The following is a 13,387-nucleotide window of genomic DNA, read 5'->3' as shown; positions in this document are numbered from 1 at the left end:
CTCTTCTCAGTTGAGAACATTTGATACTTTAACATGCCAGTTGGACAGATTGTGGCATGATATTCCTCTGGACATCCAACAACACTGTCAATCAACAATTTTAGTGTACTGTATAAACATGTCCTAGCAGTGCTCGTCACGCCACTTTTATGCTATACAATGGACACCGTAAGTTGTTCAAGAACCTGAGCAATATTTTGAAACCATGATGCTTGAGACAGTGAACTCCTGTGTATTGCCTCTACTTTTGATGTAAATATGCCATTCTCACATGTTGATAATATTTGTTGTTTAGATAATGATTTAAGATGGAAGCTGGTTAAAAATAACAATTGAAAATTATACAAATTATTACTGTAATAGCTTTTGGTGATTTTAAGATGCATTTCCTGAACTGTCAGGAAATGTTTTTAACTTAAACAAGTTGTTAGAGAAATGTAATTTGGCAGTTTTGTGGGAGATAGAGGGATCAGAGTTATCAAGAAAGTACTGCATGTTAATGTTTTGTAGCAACAGAATTTCAGTTTCAACTGCATAAAATTATGTAAATGATTGTTACTTCCATGTGTCACCCATGCTTTCAGGGAGACACTTTGGCCTGTTTATTTCATATCTTGCTTGCCTCATGAGAATCATGTGTGGTGTAGGCAGTGTTTACAGCTTGCATTTCTCCCCTCTGTCTGTCTTATGTATTGGCACTATGATTGCATTATTTCATCCTTCTGGTAACTTCTTTGTCCTCCAAATAAGGTAGGTAATGTTGATTGAGTTGTCTACACCATTTTGCCTCCTCACATCAGTTAGCAACCCATTATCTCCATTTCTGTTATTATTCTAGATGTCACTTATAGCCTGTGCAACCTCATCTTACTTGGAAGTTGTGACTGTTTTTGTTCTATGTTAAATCCTATTCCAGTTTGCCTTCAGGTTGTTTACAAATCAGCAGACCACAAAAATACTTTGCAAGTATTCTGAAGTTCTCCTTTTCACTACTGGTCAGATCCCCTTTATTGTGTCATAAACAGCTCTCTGCCCAAATATCCAGCGAGAATCTTTTGCAATTCCCAAAAAGCTTCTACAGTTGTTTTTCCTAAGATTTCCCCAAGCATCATCCAGTTCTTGCTTCATCCTGTTATCTTGTTCATTTTGTTATTGTGGCCACTTTCTTGTTCATTGTAAGTACAAAATTCAATATTCCAGGCTATTCTTGTTGCTCCAGTCTCTTCAGACTTTCCTGCAGTTCTCTACTGTTTCATCACAGTCCTTGTTCTGATATCAGTGTTTCTTTTTCTTTTCTTTGTTTCCCTACACTTTAGCCTGCTTACCCCTTCATGTTTCCCTTTCATAGTAATTTCAATTCCCTTCTCACGTTTGTCCTGATTACATCTTAATTTGTGCGTCTTGGTGTTTCTGGTTGTTCTGTACAACTGCAGCTGCCTAATTCTGTTTGGAATCCAATGGCAATTGACTTCTTTGAGATAATGATCAAATTCTATTTGCTTATTCTTCTTGATCATAATGTTTATGATCCATTTAGTATTTATTTGTCTGATTGCTATACAGTCAATACGGGATTCCTCAATACAGATGAATGGGCTTTCCCATGCCTTTCCATTACTGAGTTTGCTTCTTATTTGTGTCATCACTGCTCTCATTTTGTGCTCTCATCATAGTTCACTCAACCTTTCTCCACTTTCATTTCTTGTTAAATTTGCTTGGCACTCCCCTGTTATTCCCATATGTTGTTACTCTCTTGCCATCTGTGCATTATAATCATTGGCAAGTGTTCTCACTTGTCTATGTGGTATGCTTCTCAGTCCATCATCTAGTCTCTCCAAAAAAATTCACTCCCAGTTTTGGGGTCTTTCCTGTTCTTGTCATTAGTTAGTGCATGTCTGTTAGTATTCTATACTATTTGTTCCCTGCTTGGAAAGTGAGTGGTGATAGCCTCTTTGACTCAGACTTCACTTTAATTATGCTGTCCAGATATATCAAAGCATATAATTGTGTGTTTTTTTCCCAATTTTGTTTTCTAGTTTTCCTTCAGCACTATGTAGCCATCCAACCTCATTGTATCTTCTTCCCTGTAACTCGTATTTGCAAGGCTAGTATCCCAATGCTGCACTCTTTCATCTTGTGTCTTACTTGTTCAAGTTTACTGTCTTGGTTATTGTCTGTATGCATCTGGTTCCCATTCTAAAAATCCTTTTAACTTTAATCGTTTTTGATTCCGACACATGCTTCTCAGCTAGATCTTCAGAATCTTAAGGCTTGCTTGTATTGTCTTCATCAATATCAGACTGACCTCCTTGAGTAATCTTGATTAGACTGTGTGCTCCATCGCATGAGCTAACGAGGAATATTTGTTGGGATGGTTTGTGGTTGCCAGTTAATGGCTGAGACTGGTAGCACCAAAAGTTGAATTCAGGCTGCCTGCTCATGGCATGGGGAACTGTTACCTTTGGTAGCCACCAGCCTGATATTTTTTGACGGCTCTTCCACAGCCTCTGCCCATTGGAAGTCCAATTTCTCTTTCAGCTTTGAGACTGTTAGCTAATGTTCACCTGTAATTCTAGACAGAGGTTCTTACTGGGTGCTATCATAGGAAGCTAGTCAGACACAAGTTTATTTATTTATTATTGTGAGGCTATCTGCTGATATGGAACTGCGAAAAATATATTATAACAGTTGGAAGTGTTTCATTTACATGAGAGTAATCCAGAGTAAAGTGCAAACACACATGCACACACATTCCACTTTCCTTCTCCATCACTTGTGAGTTGGGGCTCCTTATTTCCAATACATTAAAAAAAGTAATCTAAAAGAAATTCCCTAGTTAACAATGTGTCTACATTGGTTGTGGTTATGTTAGTTGTCAGTATTCATTACAGATGTAAACTACAATGGCTGCTTCTGCCTGTTAAAATGTAACTTGCCCAATTCACATTCCTGAAGGCTCTGCTTTGTCATGTGATTTACACAACTTGATGAGTGAACAAATGAATGAATCATTCAAATGTTGCTTCTTGTAACAACAAAATTTACAATGTTTTTCCTGACAAATTTTTGATTCAAACAGATCAATAATACTGTGTTGTTTTGCTTGTTTTTGTTCAACAGCATATTGCAGAAAGGCACTTTACATTGCCTAAGACACTAGGAGTTACATTTCAACTATAAATGTACAAGCCGAAAGTGTCAGAATGGTTTGAGAAAGTTGTAACATTCAATAACATATCTGAAGCATAAAATAAACTTCACTTTTATGCAACATAAGTTTGAAAAAGAAACTGAACTTATGTAGGATATATATTACCTGAATGGGAACATCAGCTAGTTTAGGATTTTCTCCACAAGCTGTCAACAGATCTTTGGCAAAGTCTCTGTAAGCAAACTGTAAGTCTCTGTTTAGCATCAGTCCAATCTGCTGATCTGGAATTGCCAAAAATATATTACAACAGTTGGAAGTGTTTCATTTATATGAGAATAATGTTGAGTAAATCACACACACACACACACACACACACACACACACACACACACACACACACACAGGTTGATCTGTATTTTTTACTTACTGGACATGTCAAGCCATACATGTATTTCACTCTGATCTAATGTCTCCTCATCTGCAAGACGGCCTAAGCCCATCCTTGCAACAAGAGCATCAGTGAAGTTCTCAGTGAAATAAAGAGCACCCCATGCATTTCCATTTTTCACTGCATTAACAGCACTTTGCGGATCAGGATAATAATCCTGTAAAATGAATGAAACTATTAGACTGTGTTTTATCATGTCATAATTACTGAGCTTATTTTATTATTTTACATTAGTTATAAGTTTAAAAAACTCAGTATTTGTACTTGTTTTCAAAAGTTTGTTTAAGTTTGATGATTCAGATATGGCTAAAATTTTAAATAAGAAGGATGTAACAAAATAACAGCTTTCATTATAGTTAGAATAGTTGGATTTATACGAGTATCACTGGCAGTATCAAATACTTAATATTAATAGCATAATTTTCTCACATGCAGTTGGGAAGTGTTCATCTTCTTGAGGATCGAACAGGTCAAGGGAGAAATAAAAAGTGACTCACGGAAATTTGTCATATGGAAGTACAGATGACAAAGGTGATGCACATTGAACAATGTGAATTTTCTAATAAAACAGCAAGAAAGCTTTTAAAATAAATACCTTATTCCAAAATAACTAATACAGTGACAGACCTGATTGAAACATGTGATTTGCAAACGACAGCAATCATGGGATTTAACCTAGTATTTTTCAAACCTGACAGCCTACAAAACACAGGTGTGCGTAAATGAAGGAAGACATTCAGTATCCCGTCCACACCCCAACCTTCTCTCACAACATATGTGTGTACAGGACACATTACCCACAAGCTGGCAAAAGTCTTTCAACTAGATGCTAGTTGAATGTCTTGCATATCAGTATTTGTCTTTCTTTATTCTCACAGTCTCTGTGTTGATTTTCTGAGGCTCACCTGGCTGTTGCAATTACTATTCACAGGTTGCAGAATGACAAAGTTTATCTCTTAAACTCATATCCAATAACTCCTATTCAGTAATTTACAATGCTAACCACTACCCAATGAAGATTGGAATATCTTGATGGAATTATAATGAGATTAAAATTTTATTGACAGTTGAACTGCAGTGTGTTATTGAGATGGAAGTTTCAGCATCAAGCACAAAGTAAAGGAGTGTGTTCACTTCAGAACAACATATTAGACCACTACTGTTGACATCACAAATTTGAAGCTGATGTAACCTCAAAGTTTTCAGATATGGTGGGATCCAAAGAAAATGTCATGCATAACTAATCTGATCTTGAAAAAGATTTCAGTTTGTAGCAGGTTCTGAGAACAAACTCTAAGTGTAAACATGTGGGAAGCTACTCTCTTCATTAAATGTAAAAATTCAGTAATGTTTTACTATAAAATTAATAAGCTACAACTGAAGGAAGTCACACTAATAAAATAATAAGTAACATACAAATAGTAGTTTTTTGGATGATTTGTCAGAAACCCTTTTCCAGTGCATCTGGTAAATGGCTTAAAAATTAGTTTTTCTTACAATTTAACTTAAAAACCTGTTCACAACCCTCTGTCCAACCTCCCAACTAGGTCCTGTTTCCTTGCAGAAAAAAGAACACTGGCTTGGAAAGGCAGAAGTGTTATTATCTTTTTTACATATTTCTGTAAGTAGTAGTGTGACTTGAAGCTCCTGAAAGCAAATATTTTCTCTTTGTCAACTTTAAAGTTTTATCAACAGATTTTTTCTTTTTACACAAGCAGTTTACATGCAGTTTTAGGAACAATAGAGTTGAATTAATATATCACAGAAGAATGTTCTGAGCATATTTTACATCACTACTGCTCTTACACTACACAGGAAAAGTGAAAAATGGAAAGAAAAAGGTGAACAATCACTGAATGACTATTGAGATTTCCTCATAAATCAAAAATGTGCTATTTATGTAGGAAAGGAGAACTAACAACTTTGAAGAGGTATATGATTAGGATAAAGGAAGGAGACAGATGAAGCACAACCTCAGATTACAATGATGGAAAGCAGTTGTGCCCTTCAACCAACACTCTCTTGAATGCAAGTCCAGTGTGCTGACTACTGCACCAACTCACTTGGTAAGTACACACACACACACACACACACAGAGAGAGAGAGAGTGTTTGGAAATCCAGTCCTTGGATTCATAACGTATCAGTAGAATTTGCACTTTTCTTGTGTGCAATAGTGTCTTTACAACATTTATAATGGTATAAAGAAGCCATTTGGACAGCACTTTGCAAGATAGACTGCTTGGATACCTCAAAGCAGGTTAGGGACATACTGCATTCTCTGTAGCTTAGAATGTACTACAAAGTATCATTTCAAGATTTTTGGAGTGATTCTGAGGCACAGGAATTGTTTGTTTTAGGTAAGTACTTGTTCCACCACAAGTAATCACTTCACTATGGGATCAACATCTAACCTCAACTGCATGATAATATTCAGTGCATATAAGACACTAGCCAATAGAGCAGAAATCTACTTCATAGGTTGCTGCTCCCTAACAGTTCTCCAGAGGCTTGAAGCAGTTATTTTGTATGCTACACATACCAAAATATTTGCACGCCACTGAAAAGACAAGTCCCTATATTGTAGAATTTGCATAATCAAGACTGGTCTATGAATGAATGCTCTCTTCATATATGAATCAAAATTCAATCTGCAAAATGATTCTCTCTGACCATTTGTTTGGAGGAACCATAGTAGTCAGTACAGTCGCATCCACATTGTTGAAAAATCAACAGTGTTGTGTTGATGCAGTTCCGGATAACAGGAGCATATCATATTGAATATGTTATGTTTAATATCATTTCTGTAGCCAGAGGAATTCCATTAATATCCAGAAGTATGTTCTGAGACATCATCAACAATGTTTCTCATCCTCACACTGGGTTTCACAATACCAGTTGCACAAAAGTCCATATTCATGACTTGTAAAATACTAGCTAGCTTTTTGCCATAGTTGTCCACTAAAAAGACACACACTGCATTTTTTGCCCACTGTTTACAATTGGTAATAACATTACTTTTGCAACTTTCCATTTTGTCTTGACTTTCACATTGGTTGGAGTATTTGCTTTCAATGTTCATGAACTTGCTGCTGCTTCTGTTAACACACTAAATCTGTTTGTATGCATGAGATTAGATTTATTCATTTAATTTTGTTGAGAGTATGGCACTTTGCTAATAATTTTTTGGAATTTCTAGAGAAATAGGAAGAGTGTTTCAATTGTTTGGATAGTTTTGGTTGTTGTTTTTGCTGTGAAGTATATTTGAATCATTTACACACTTTGGGGCTTTATTCTCACTGGGAACTGGGAACTGTTTACACACTTTGGGCCTTTATTTTTTACTGTCATGCTGTAACCAATTGCCCACATGCATTCTGGATCATTTGTATTTTTTTTAAATCAAATTTAGACCTGGTAAACAGCTTTAGATATTTCTTGAAATGTCTATTTCTTTTATTTTTAAGATAAGTGACGCATTACCTCAGAATATTAACAACTAGCAGAAGACTTTTTAATTCTCCATTTTCCTCTTCATTTCACATATACAATCACTGCAAACACTGTTTTTTACAAGATAATTATAACTTTTAGTCACATTAATATTACTCACTTGTGCACTTAACACCATCTTTAAATAACAAAATACTTAATTATACATTTTGGACACTGTTGTAGTGTACTGAATTTATTGTGGCTAAGCCTTATCTTGTTCTGCAACCCTTCTGATATTCTTTCTAAGAAATATGCTATTGTTCTTTGATTATCCTTAACATTTAGAAAGGCATATGATCTCACATTTATCAGTATGTTATTAGAAGATGTATGCTCATGTCTTGCTCACATATCTATGAAAGATTCTCATTTACCTTTATTATAGTGTCTGATTTTAAATGCTTGAGATAACGACAACCTAGGTTGGAAACACTGCAGTTTCCATCAACAGGACAGTCTTCAACATTTGAAAAATTCATCTCATGGTTTACAATGGCCAAATGGAGACCAACAGGATCTCTACCAATGGCAAGACAGAAGAGAATAACTTGCATAACCGGCAGTGCAAAAATGAACAGCATTACCCTGCAACACAAATTATTGGTATCATTATAAAACAATAATTGCATCTAGCTTATTTTAAACTAATGACTCCATTAATTTCTTATTTTAAAGTATACCATATAATTCAGTTGCTTTTAAATTAGTGTAAAAGAAATCAATGAAATACAATGTGGATAAAATTATTTTGTGTACTGGGGCATGTACAGCAAAATAAACAGAAATCAATAAAATACAATTTGAATATAATTATTTTGTGTACTGGGCCATTTACTGCAAAATAAAGCAAGATTTACAAAACAAAACTTTATTTTGTGCCATCTCGCAGCATCCCCCTCCATCATTCTCACTGCAAGTTTTGGCTTTTGTTTTGTAATCTGTATTTAATTTTCCACAAAGAGATTTCAATCAGGTTTGTAAGAGATACAGAAGCCTATACACTTAAATAAAATTCACTGTATTCATAAACATTAATTGATAACAACAGGCAGAAACTTTTTACTGTATTGAAATGATTTAATGCACTTTTAAAAAATATAAGCAATAGTTATGATGTCCCCTAGTACTCATATGGAACTGGCCAGTCACATTATCAAATAAAAAGGTACATACAATTTCAACCTAAAAAGAAAGTTAGCAACCATTTGTGAAGAACCCAGAATTGAGTGTCTAGTTTTTAGAAAAATTACTAGGAGAAAGTAAGAGATAGGAAATATCAAACAATGGAAAATCCAGGTAATAATTATAATATCAACAATGTAGAAAAAGACGCATTGCTACTTATGACAAAGAAGAAACATCAAACTGCAGAAAATCACAATTAAAAAACACTTACATAAAGCTTTCATCCATAGTCTTCATCAGTAAAAGAGAGACACACACTATTCACACACACAAGCAAGCACACCGCATGCACACACGACTGTCAACTCCACCCTTAGATGCTGGAGATGGCGATTGTGTGTGAGTCTTAATCTAAGCTGGAGAGAAGCTTAATAAATAAGAAAATGATGAATAATATTGTATTGGAAATTGTGATACACAAAGCAGAAACCAGATATCATCATTATGGTCCAGAACATCAGTTGACTGTGTATTTTGTGCAGGGACTGAATTGAAAAATGGATGAAGAATGTATCACTAGATTTTCACATCTAGAAATGTGTCTATACAGTCATAAATGTTGCGAAATTAATGAACAGTGTTCCACAAGCTTTTTGTACAAGGTGCACAACTTTGTTTCCCTGTTTGCCGATAGGTGGTGACAACAGTAAGTAGCGGTCGAAAGAAACAGATTGCAGATATCAGGCAGGTAGCTTGGACCTCGGTCAACATAACCTCATTCAAACATTAGTCAATTTTTGTCTGCATCATAAAGTTGTTCTTTATTGAAAATGTCAGTTTACGAGCCTAATTCTTGTCATTTGCAGGAGGTGTTACTGTTTTGTTTCAATATGAAGAAAACAGTGGCTGAGTCTCATCAAATGCTCTCAAGTACATATGGTAAGGATGCTATTAGTGAAAGAACATATCATGAGTGGTTTCAATGCTTCAAGAATGGTGATTTTAATGTCGTAGATGAGCGTAGTGGTGGAAGAGAGAATGTTTTCAAAGATGCAGAATTGGAGACATTGTTGAGTGAAGACTCATGTCAAACTCAAGAAGAATTGGCATGATTAGTGGGAGTGACACAGCAAGCCATTTCAAAATGTCTCAAGGCTGTGGGCATGATCCAGAAAGAAGGAACTTGGGTCCCGTGTGAGCTGAAACCAAGAGACATCGAATGGGGTTTGTGTGTTTGTGAACAGTTGCTTCAGAGGCAAAAATGGAAGGGATTTCTGCATCGCATTGTGACCAGGGATGAAAAATGGGTTCATTATGATAACCCTAAATGCAAAAAATCATGAGGATATCCTAGCCATGCCTCCACGTCCACGGCCAAATCAAATATTCGCAGCTCCAAGATCATGCTTTGCATTTGGTGGGACCAGATCAGTGTCATATACTACGAGGTGTTAAAACCAAGTGACACAATCACAGGTGCTTGTTATCGAATGCAGTTAAGGCATTTGAGCACAGCATTAAAAGACAAACAGCCACAATACAGCGATAGGCATGATAAAGTGACTTTGCAGCACAACAACACTCGGCCCCAAGTTGCAAAAGAGGTCAAAGTGGAAACATTAAAATGGGAAGTCCTACCCCACCCACCATATTCTCCAGACATTGCTCCCTCTGACTATCACCTGTTTAGCTCAATGGCGCATAGCCTGGCTGACCAACACTTCTAATCTCATAAAGAAGTCGCAAATTGGATCGATTCGTGGATCGCTTCAAAAGATTAACAATTTTTTTGACACAGGAGTTGAATGATATATGTGTAACCAATTTGTTTCATTAAAGCCTTAAATGTTGGGGAAAAAAAAGGTGGAAGCAAAGTTGTACACCTTGTATTATGAAATAATTGTAGTGTTAGAATGTATAAACAAAATGTATTGTACATTAGATGGGCATCCACAGGAATTTAACCAAGAGAGTGTACAATTCTAATATTACCTCTTTTCATTTAACTGTTTTCGCAAGAGAATGTGTTTTGCTCAACAACTAATTTGACAGGAAGTATAGAAGGCATATTGTATGTCGAACAATATTGGTAGTTTCAGTTCAATTACTTTGAAGATAGAGTATCTGGATACCTAAAATGTGAGCATATTTCATTATGCAAACTATATTTTTCTGGTATTATCAATATGAGGCCACCAATTTAGTTCTGGAGAGCAGCGAGGAGGATAAAAATCATAGAGGAAGACCATGAGATGAATACACTAAGCAGATTCAGAAGGATGTAGGTTGCAGTACGTACTGGGAGATGAAGAAGCTTGCACAGGATAGAGCAACACGGAAAGCTGCATCAAACCATTCTCTGGACTGAAGACCACAACAACAACAACAACAACATCAATATGAAATGAGTTCCAACTCTGTAATTTAACAAAATTAAACTGCAGCTCCATAAGATTAATCCAGTGTGTCCAATGTGTTGGGAAATAAAGCTACAAAATCTTAAAAAAGAAAGATTTTTTCCTCGTAAACCAATAATGTTAGACTGAACCTGAAAATTAAAAACCTGAAGTAGAAAAAATATGAACACTAAGGGAATCCTGTTGGTATTAACTAAAATAGCCAGCAAAAATGACGCTGATTACTTCTCCTCAAACTGTATGCATTGGAAATAAAATGTAGCATTTGGGTAGATGAGGGCTGTAATTCCCATCTAGTCATCCTAATTTTTTCTGTCATTTTCCTAAATTGTTGCAGGCAAATTCCAGAATTGTTCCTGTTATAAGGCCACAACTGACTACATATCCCATCATTGTTAAACTAGACTTGCAATTATGTTATATTAATTATGCTTTTTGTTCTTAAACTTTAATGTTTTGATATGTTCAGTATCCTTTTAAAAGTGATCCACAGATGAGTAAACCTACTACTACCGCTGATGCCAAACATTTAGGGAATTTATGCACACACAGAAGGGGAAGGCAGAGAGAAAGGAAGTAATGAGTAATGTGAGCCATACCCAACATTTCGCCACATCCGTAAGAAATTCTTTTGTAAAAGAGCTCTCATCTTGCCTCTCGTTGTCAGGTTTCCACAATTAGAACAATCACCACAATCATCACAGTCAACTGCTGTGGTACTTCCCATGGCTTTGGTGCCACCATTCATCTGAAAATAAAAATAATAGTTGGCATGAGCACTCATCATTCACCTGACATTTAAAACATTCACATTCAGGATTAACATTACTCTAAAGAATCAAAATGAAATAAACCATAAAATGTAACTTCAACACAAACCATTTTTCCATTTTTTATAAAAAGTATACCACCATCGCTCTTTTGCAGGACATGAAAGTTTATCTATCTGATATGTCAGTGGATTTCTGTATCCCATTAATTTAACATTATAAAGTTCAAACCAAAGGACCATAAGCTTTAATACAAACCTAGTATAGGGTTCTCAAATGTATAGTTGACCAAGAAATTTATTTCAACAAATACCTTACACAATTTTTTTCTGGTTAAAAGGGTGTAATTTGGTGAGAAAATTAATGGAGTGCTGAGGGTGGTTACTGTATAACATAGTGACAGAACCCTTAACCTTTGCCTTTGGTAAACTGTGGGCCAATGGAGGTAGCATTTTACCTGGCCTTTGCCAACACTTGTTCCTTACTTACAGCACAGGGGGAGCATTGATGTAGGAGCAGATGATTTCAGACTAGGGAGTTTCATGTAAGGACTTAGAATGAAAGAAATCCCAACCTTCTCTGGAAACATTTCTAGAGATATGCACTCCACACCCTAGTACCAATTATCAAAATGTTAAGAAATATTCACACATGTTACCACAATAACAATTCTTAATGTAGTAAATATGTTTTAATTCCTTTTACAAAAGACTTTTCCTCTAATTTTGTGTGACATGGTTAAAGTGTCTTTCATAGGGTGTGCTATTTTAACTGGGTTGTTCTGTAACACAAACCTGTATGAATGAATCTGTTTGCAGGATCAGTACTGCTGTCTCAAATGGTAGAAAACTACAGGGTATCCCTAATGTTTAGGGTCTAAATTATACTAAATTTAATAATTTGAAATAAGGAATGAATGACCAGGAATTACCACCATCATCACCACCACCATCACCACCATCATCATCATTATTGTTATTATTATTATTATTATTAATATTCTATCAACAGAAAGTGCAAGATGGAATAACAGCAATATGAAAAGGATATATTGCTACTCACCAGTCACAGACAGGTATAATGAAAAATACTGTTAAAATATTAAGCCTTCAGACAAAGTCCTTTTCCAATACAGAAAAGACACAGGCATTCACCCAAGCAGCACTCACACAAACATGGCCGCTGTCTCCGGGAACTGGTGTCTGACTTCAACTGTGTCTGTCATGAACAGCAGTCTACTTGGGTGGGCGGTAGAGGTAATGAGGAGGCCTGGTATGGGGAAGGGGAGACATAGAAGGTTAGGTGCAGGGGAAGATGCTGTGCAGCCTGTGAAAGTATGCAGAGATATGTTGGGGACAGAACAGGGTCTCTAGATGCAGTGTTGGGAGGCTGTGCTTCTGTAGGCAAAGGATGGGGGAGGGAGGGGGGAGAATACGGAGGGGAAAAGACTAGTAGCTGAATTGGTGAGATAGAAGCTGTGTGTATTGCTGGTGTGGGAGCAGGGAAAGAGATGGATATGTGGAGGATAGGGACTAGGGAAGGTGGAGGTCGGGATGACTAGGGGATATGCTGTTGTGAAATTACCCATCTATGCAATTAAAAAAAACTGAGGTTGGCAGGAATCCAGATGGTGCAGGCTGTGAAGCAGTCAGTAAAGAGAAGCATATTGTGTTAGGTAGAATATTCAACAACAAGGTGGTTCAGTTTTCTCTTGGCCAAAGGTTAGTTGTGACCATTCTTGCAAACAGACAGCTAACAAGTCGTCATGCTCACATAGATAGCAGCACAGTGGCTGCAGTTTAGTTCATAGATCACATTCCTGCTCCTGTCCCCCCCCCCCCTCCCCGTTCTCCCAGCATAGCCTCCCAACCCAGCACCTAGCAGCCATGCCCTGTGCCCACCACATTCCTGCCTGTTCACACAGTCAGCAGAGCATCTTTCCCCAGTCCTACTGTAATATCCCTTCCTTTCCTTACCCCATG

General features: G+C 36.5%; 1 protein-coding gene across 1 annotated transcript in view; it reads right to left on the bottom strand.

Moving 5' to 3' along the window:
- The window catches only part of LOC126473177 (ABC transporter G family member 20), a 406,331-nt gene that overhangs the window by 18,753 nt on the left and 374,191 nt on the right, over positions 1 to 13,387 (bottom strand). Inside the window, exons 9-12 of the mRNA XM_050100065.1 lie at positions 11,235 to 11,383; positions 7,468 to 7,678; positions 3,579 to 3,756; positions 3,317 to 3,432 (exon numbers count right to left, since the gene is read on the bottom strand). Of these exons, the coding sequence (XP_049956022.1) occupies positions 3,317 to 3,432; positions 3,579 to 3,756; positions 7,468 to 7,678; positions 11,235 to 11,383 (654 nt within the window). The remainder of the gene's footprint in view (positions 1 to 3,316; positions 3,433 to 3,578; positions 3,757 to 7,467; positions 7,679 to 11,234; positions 11,384 to 13,387) is intronic.

This window comes from Schistocerca serialis, chromosome 4, assembly GCF_023864345.2.
Source record: "Schistocerca serialis cubense isolate TAMUIC-IGC-003099 chromosome 4, iqSchSeri2.2, whole genome shotgun sequence".
Taxonomy (NCBI): domain Eukaryota; kingdom Metazoa; phylum Arthropoda; class Insecta; order Orthoptera; family Acrididae; genus Schistocerca; species Schistocerca serialis.
Note: the sequence above shows the minus strand (reverse complement) of the source record. Positions and strands in the feature narration are given on the sequence as shown.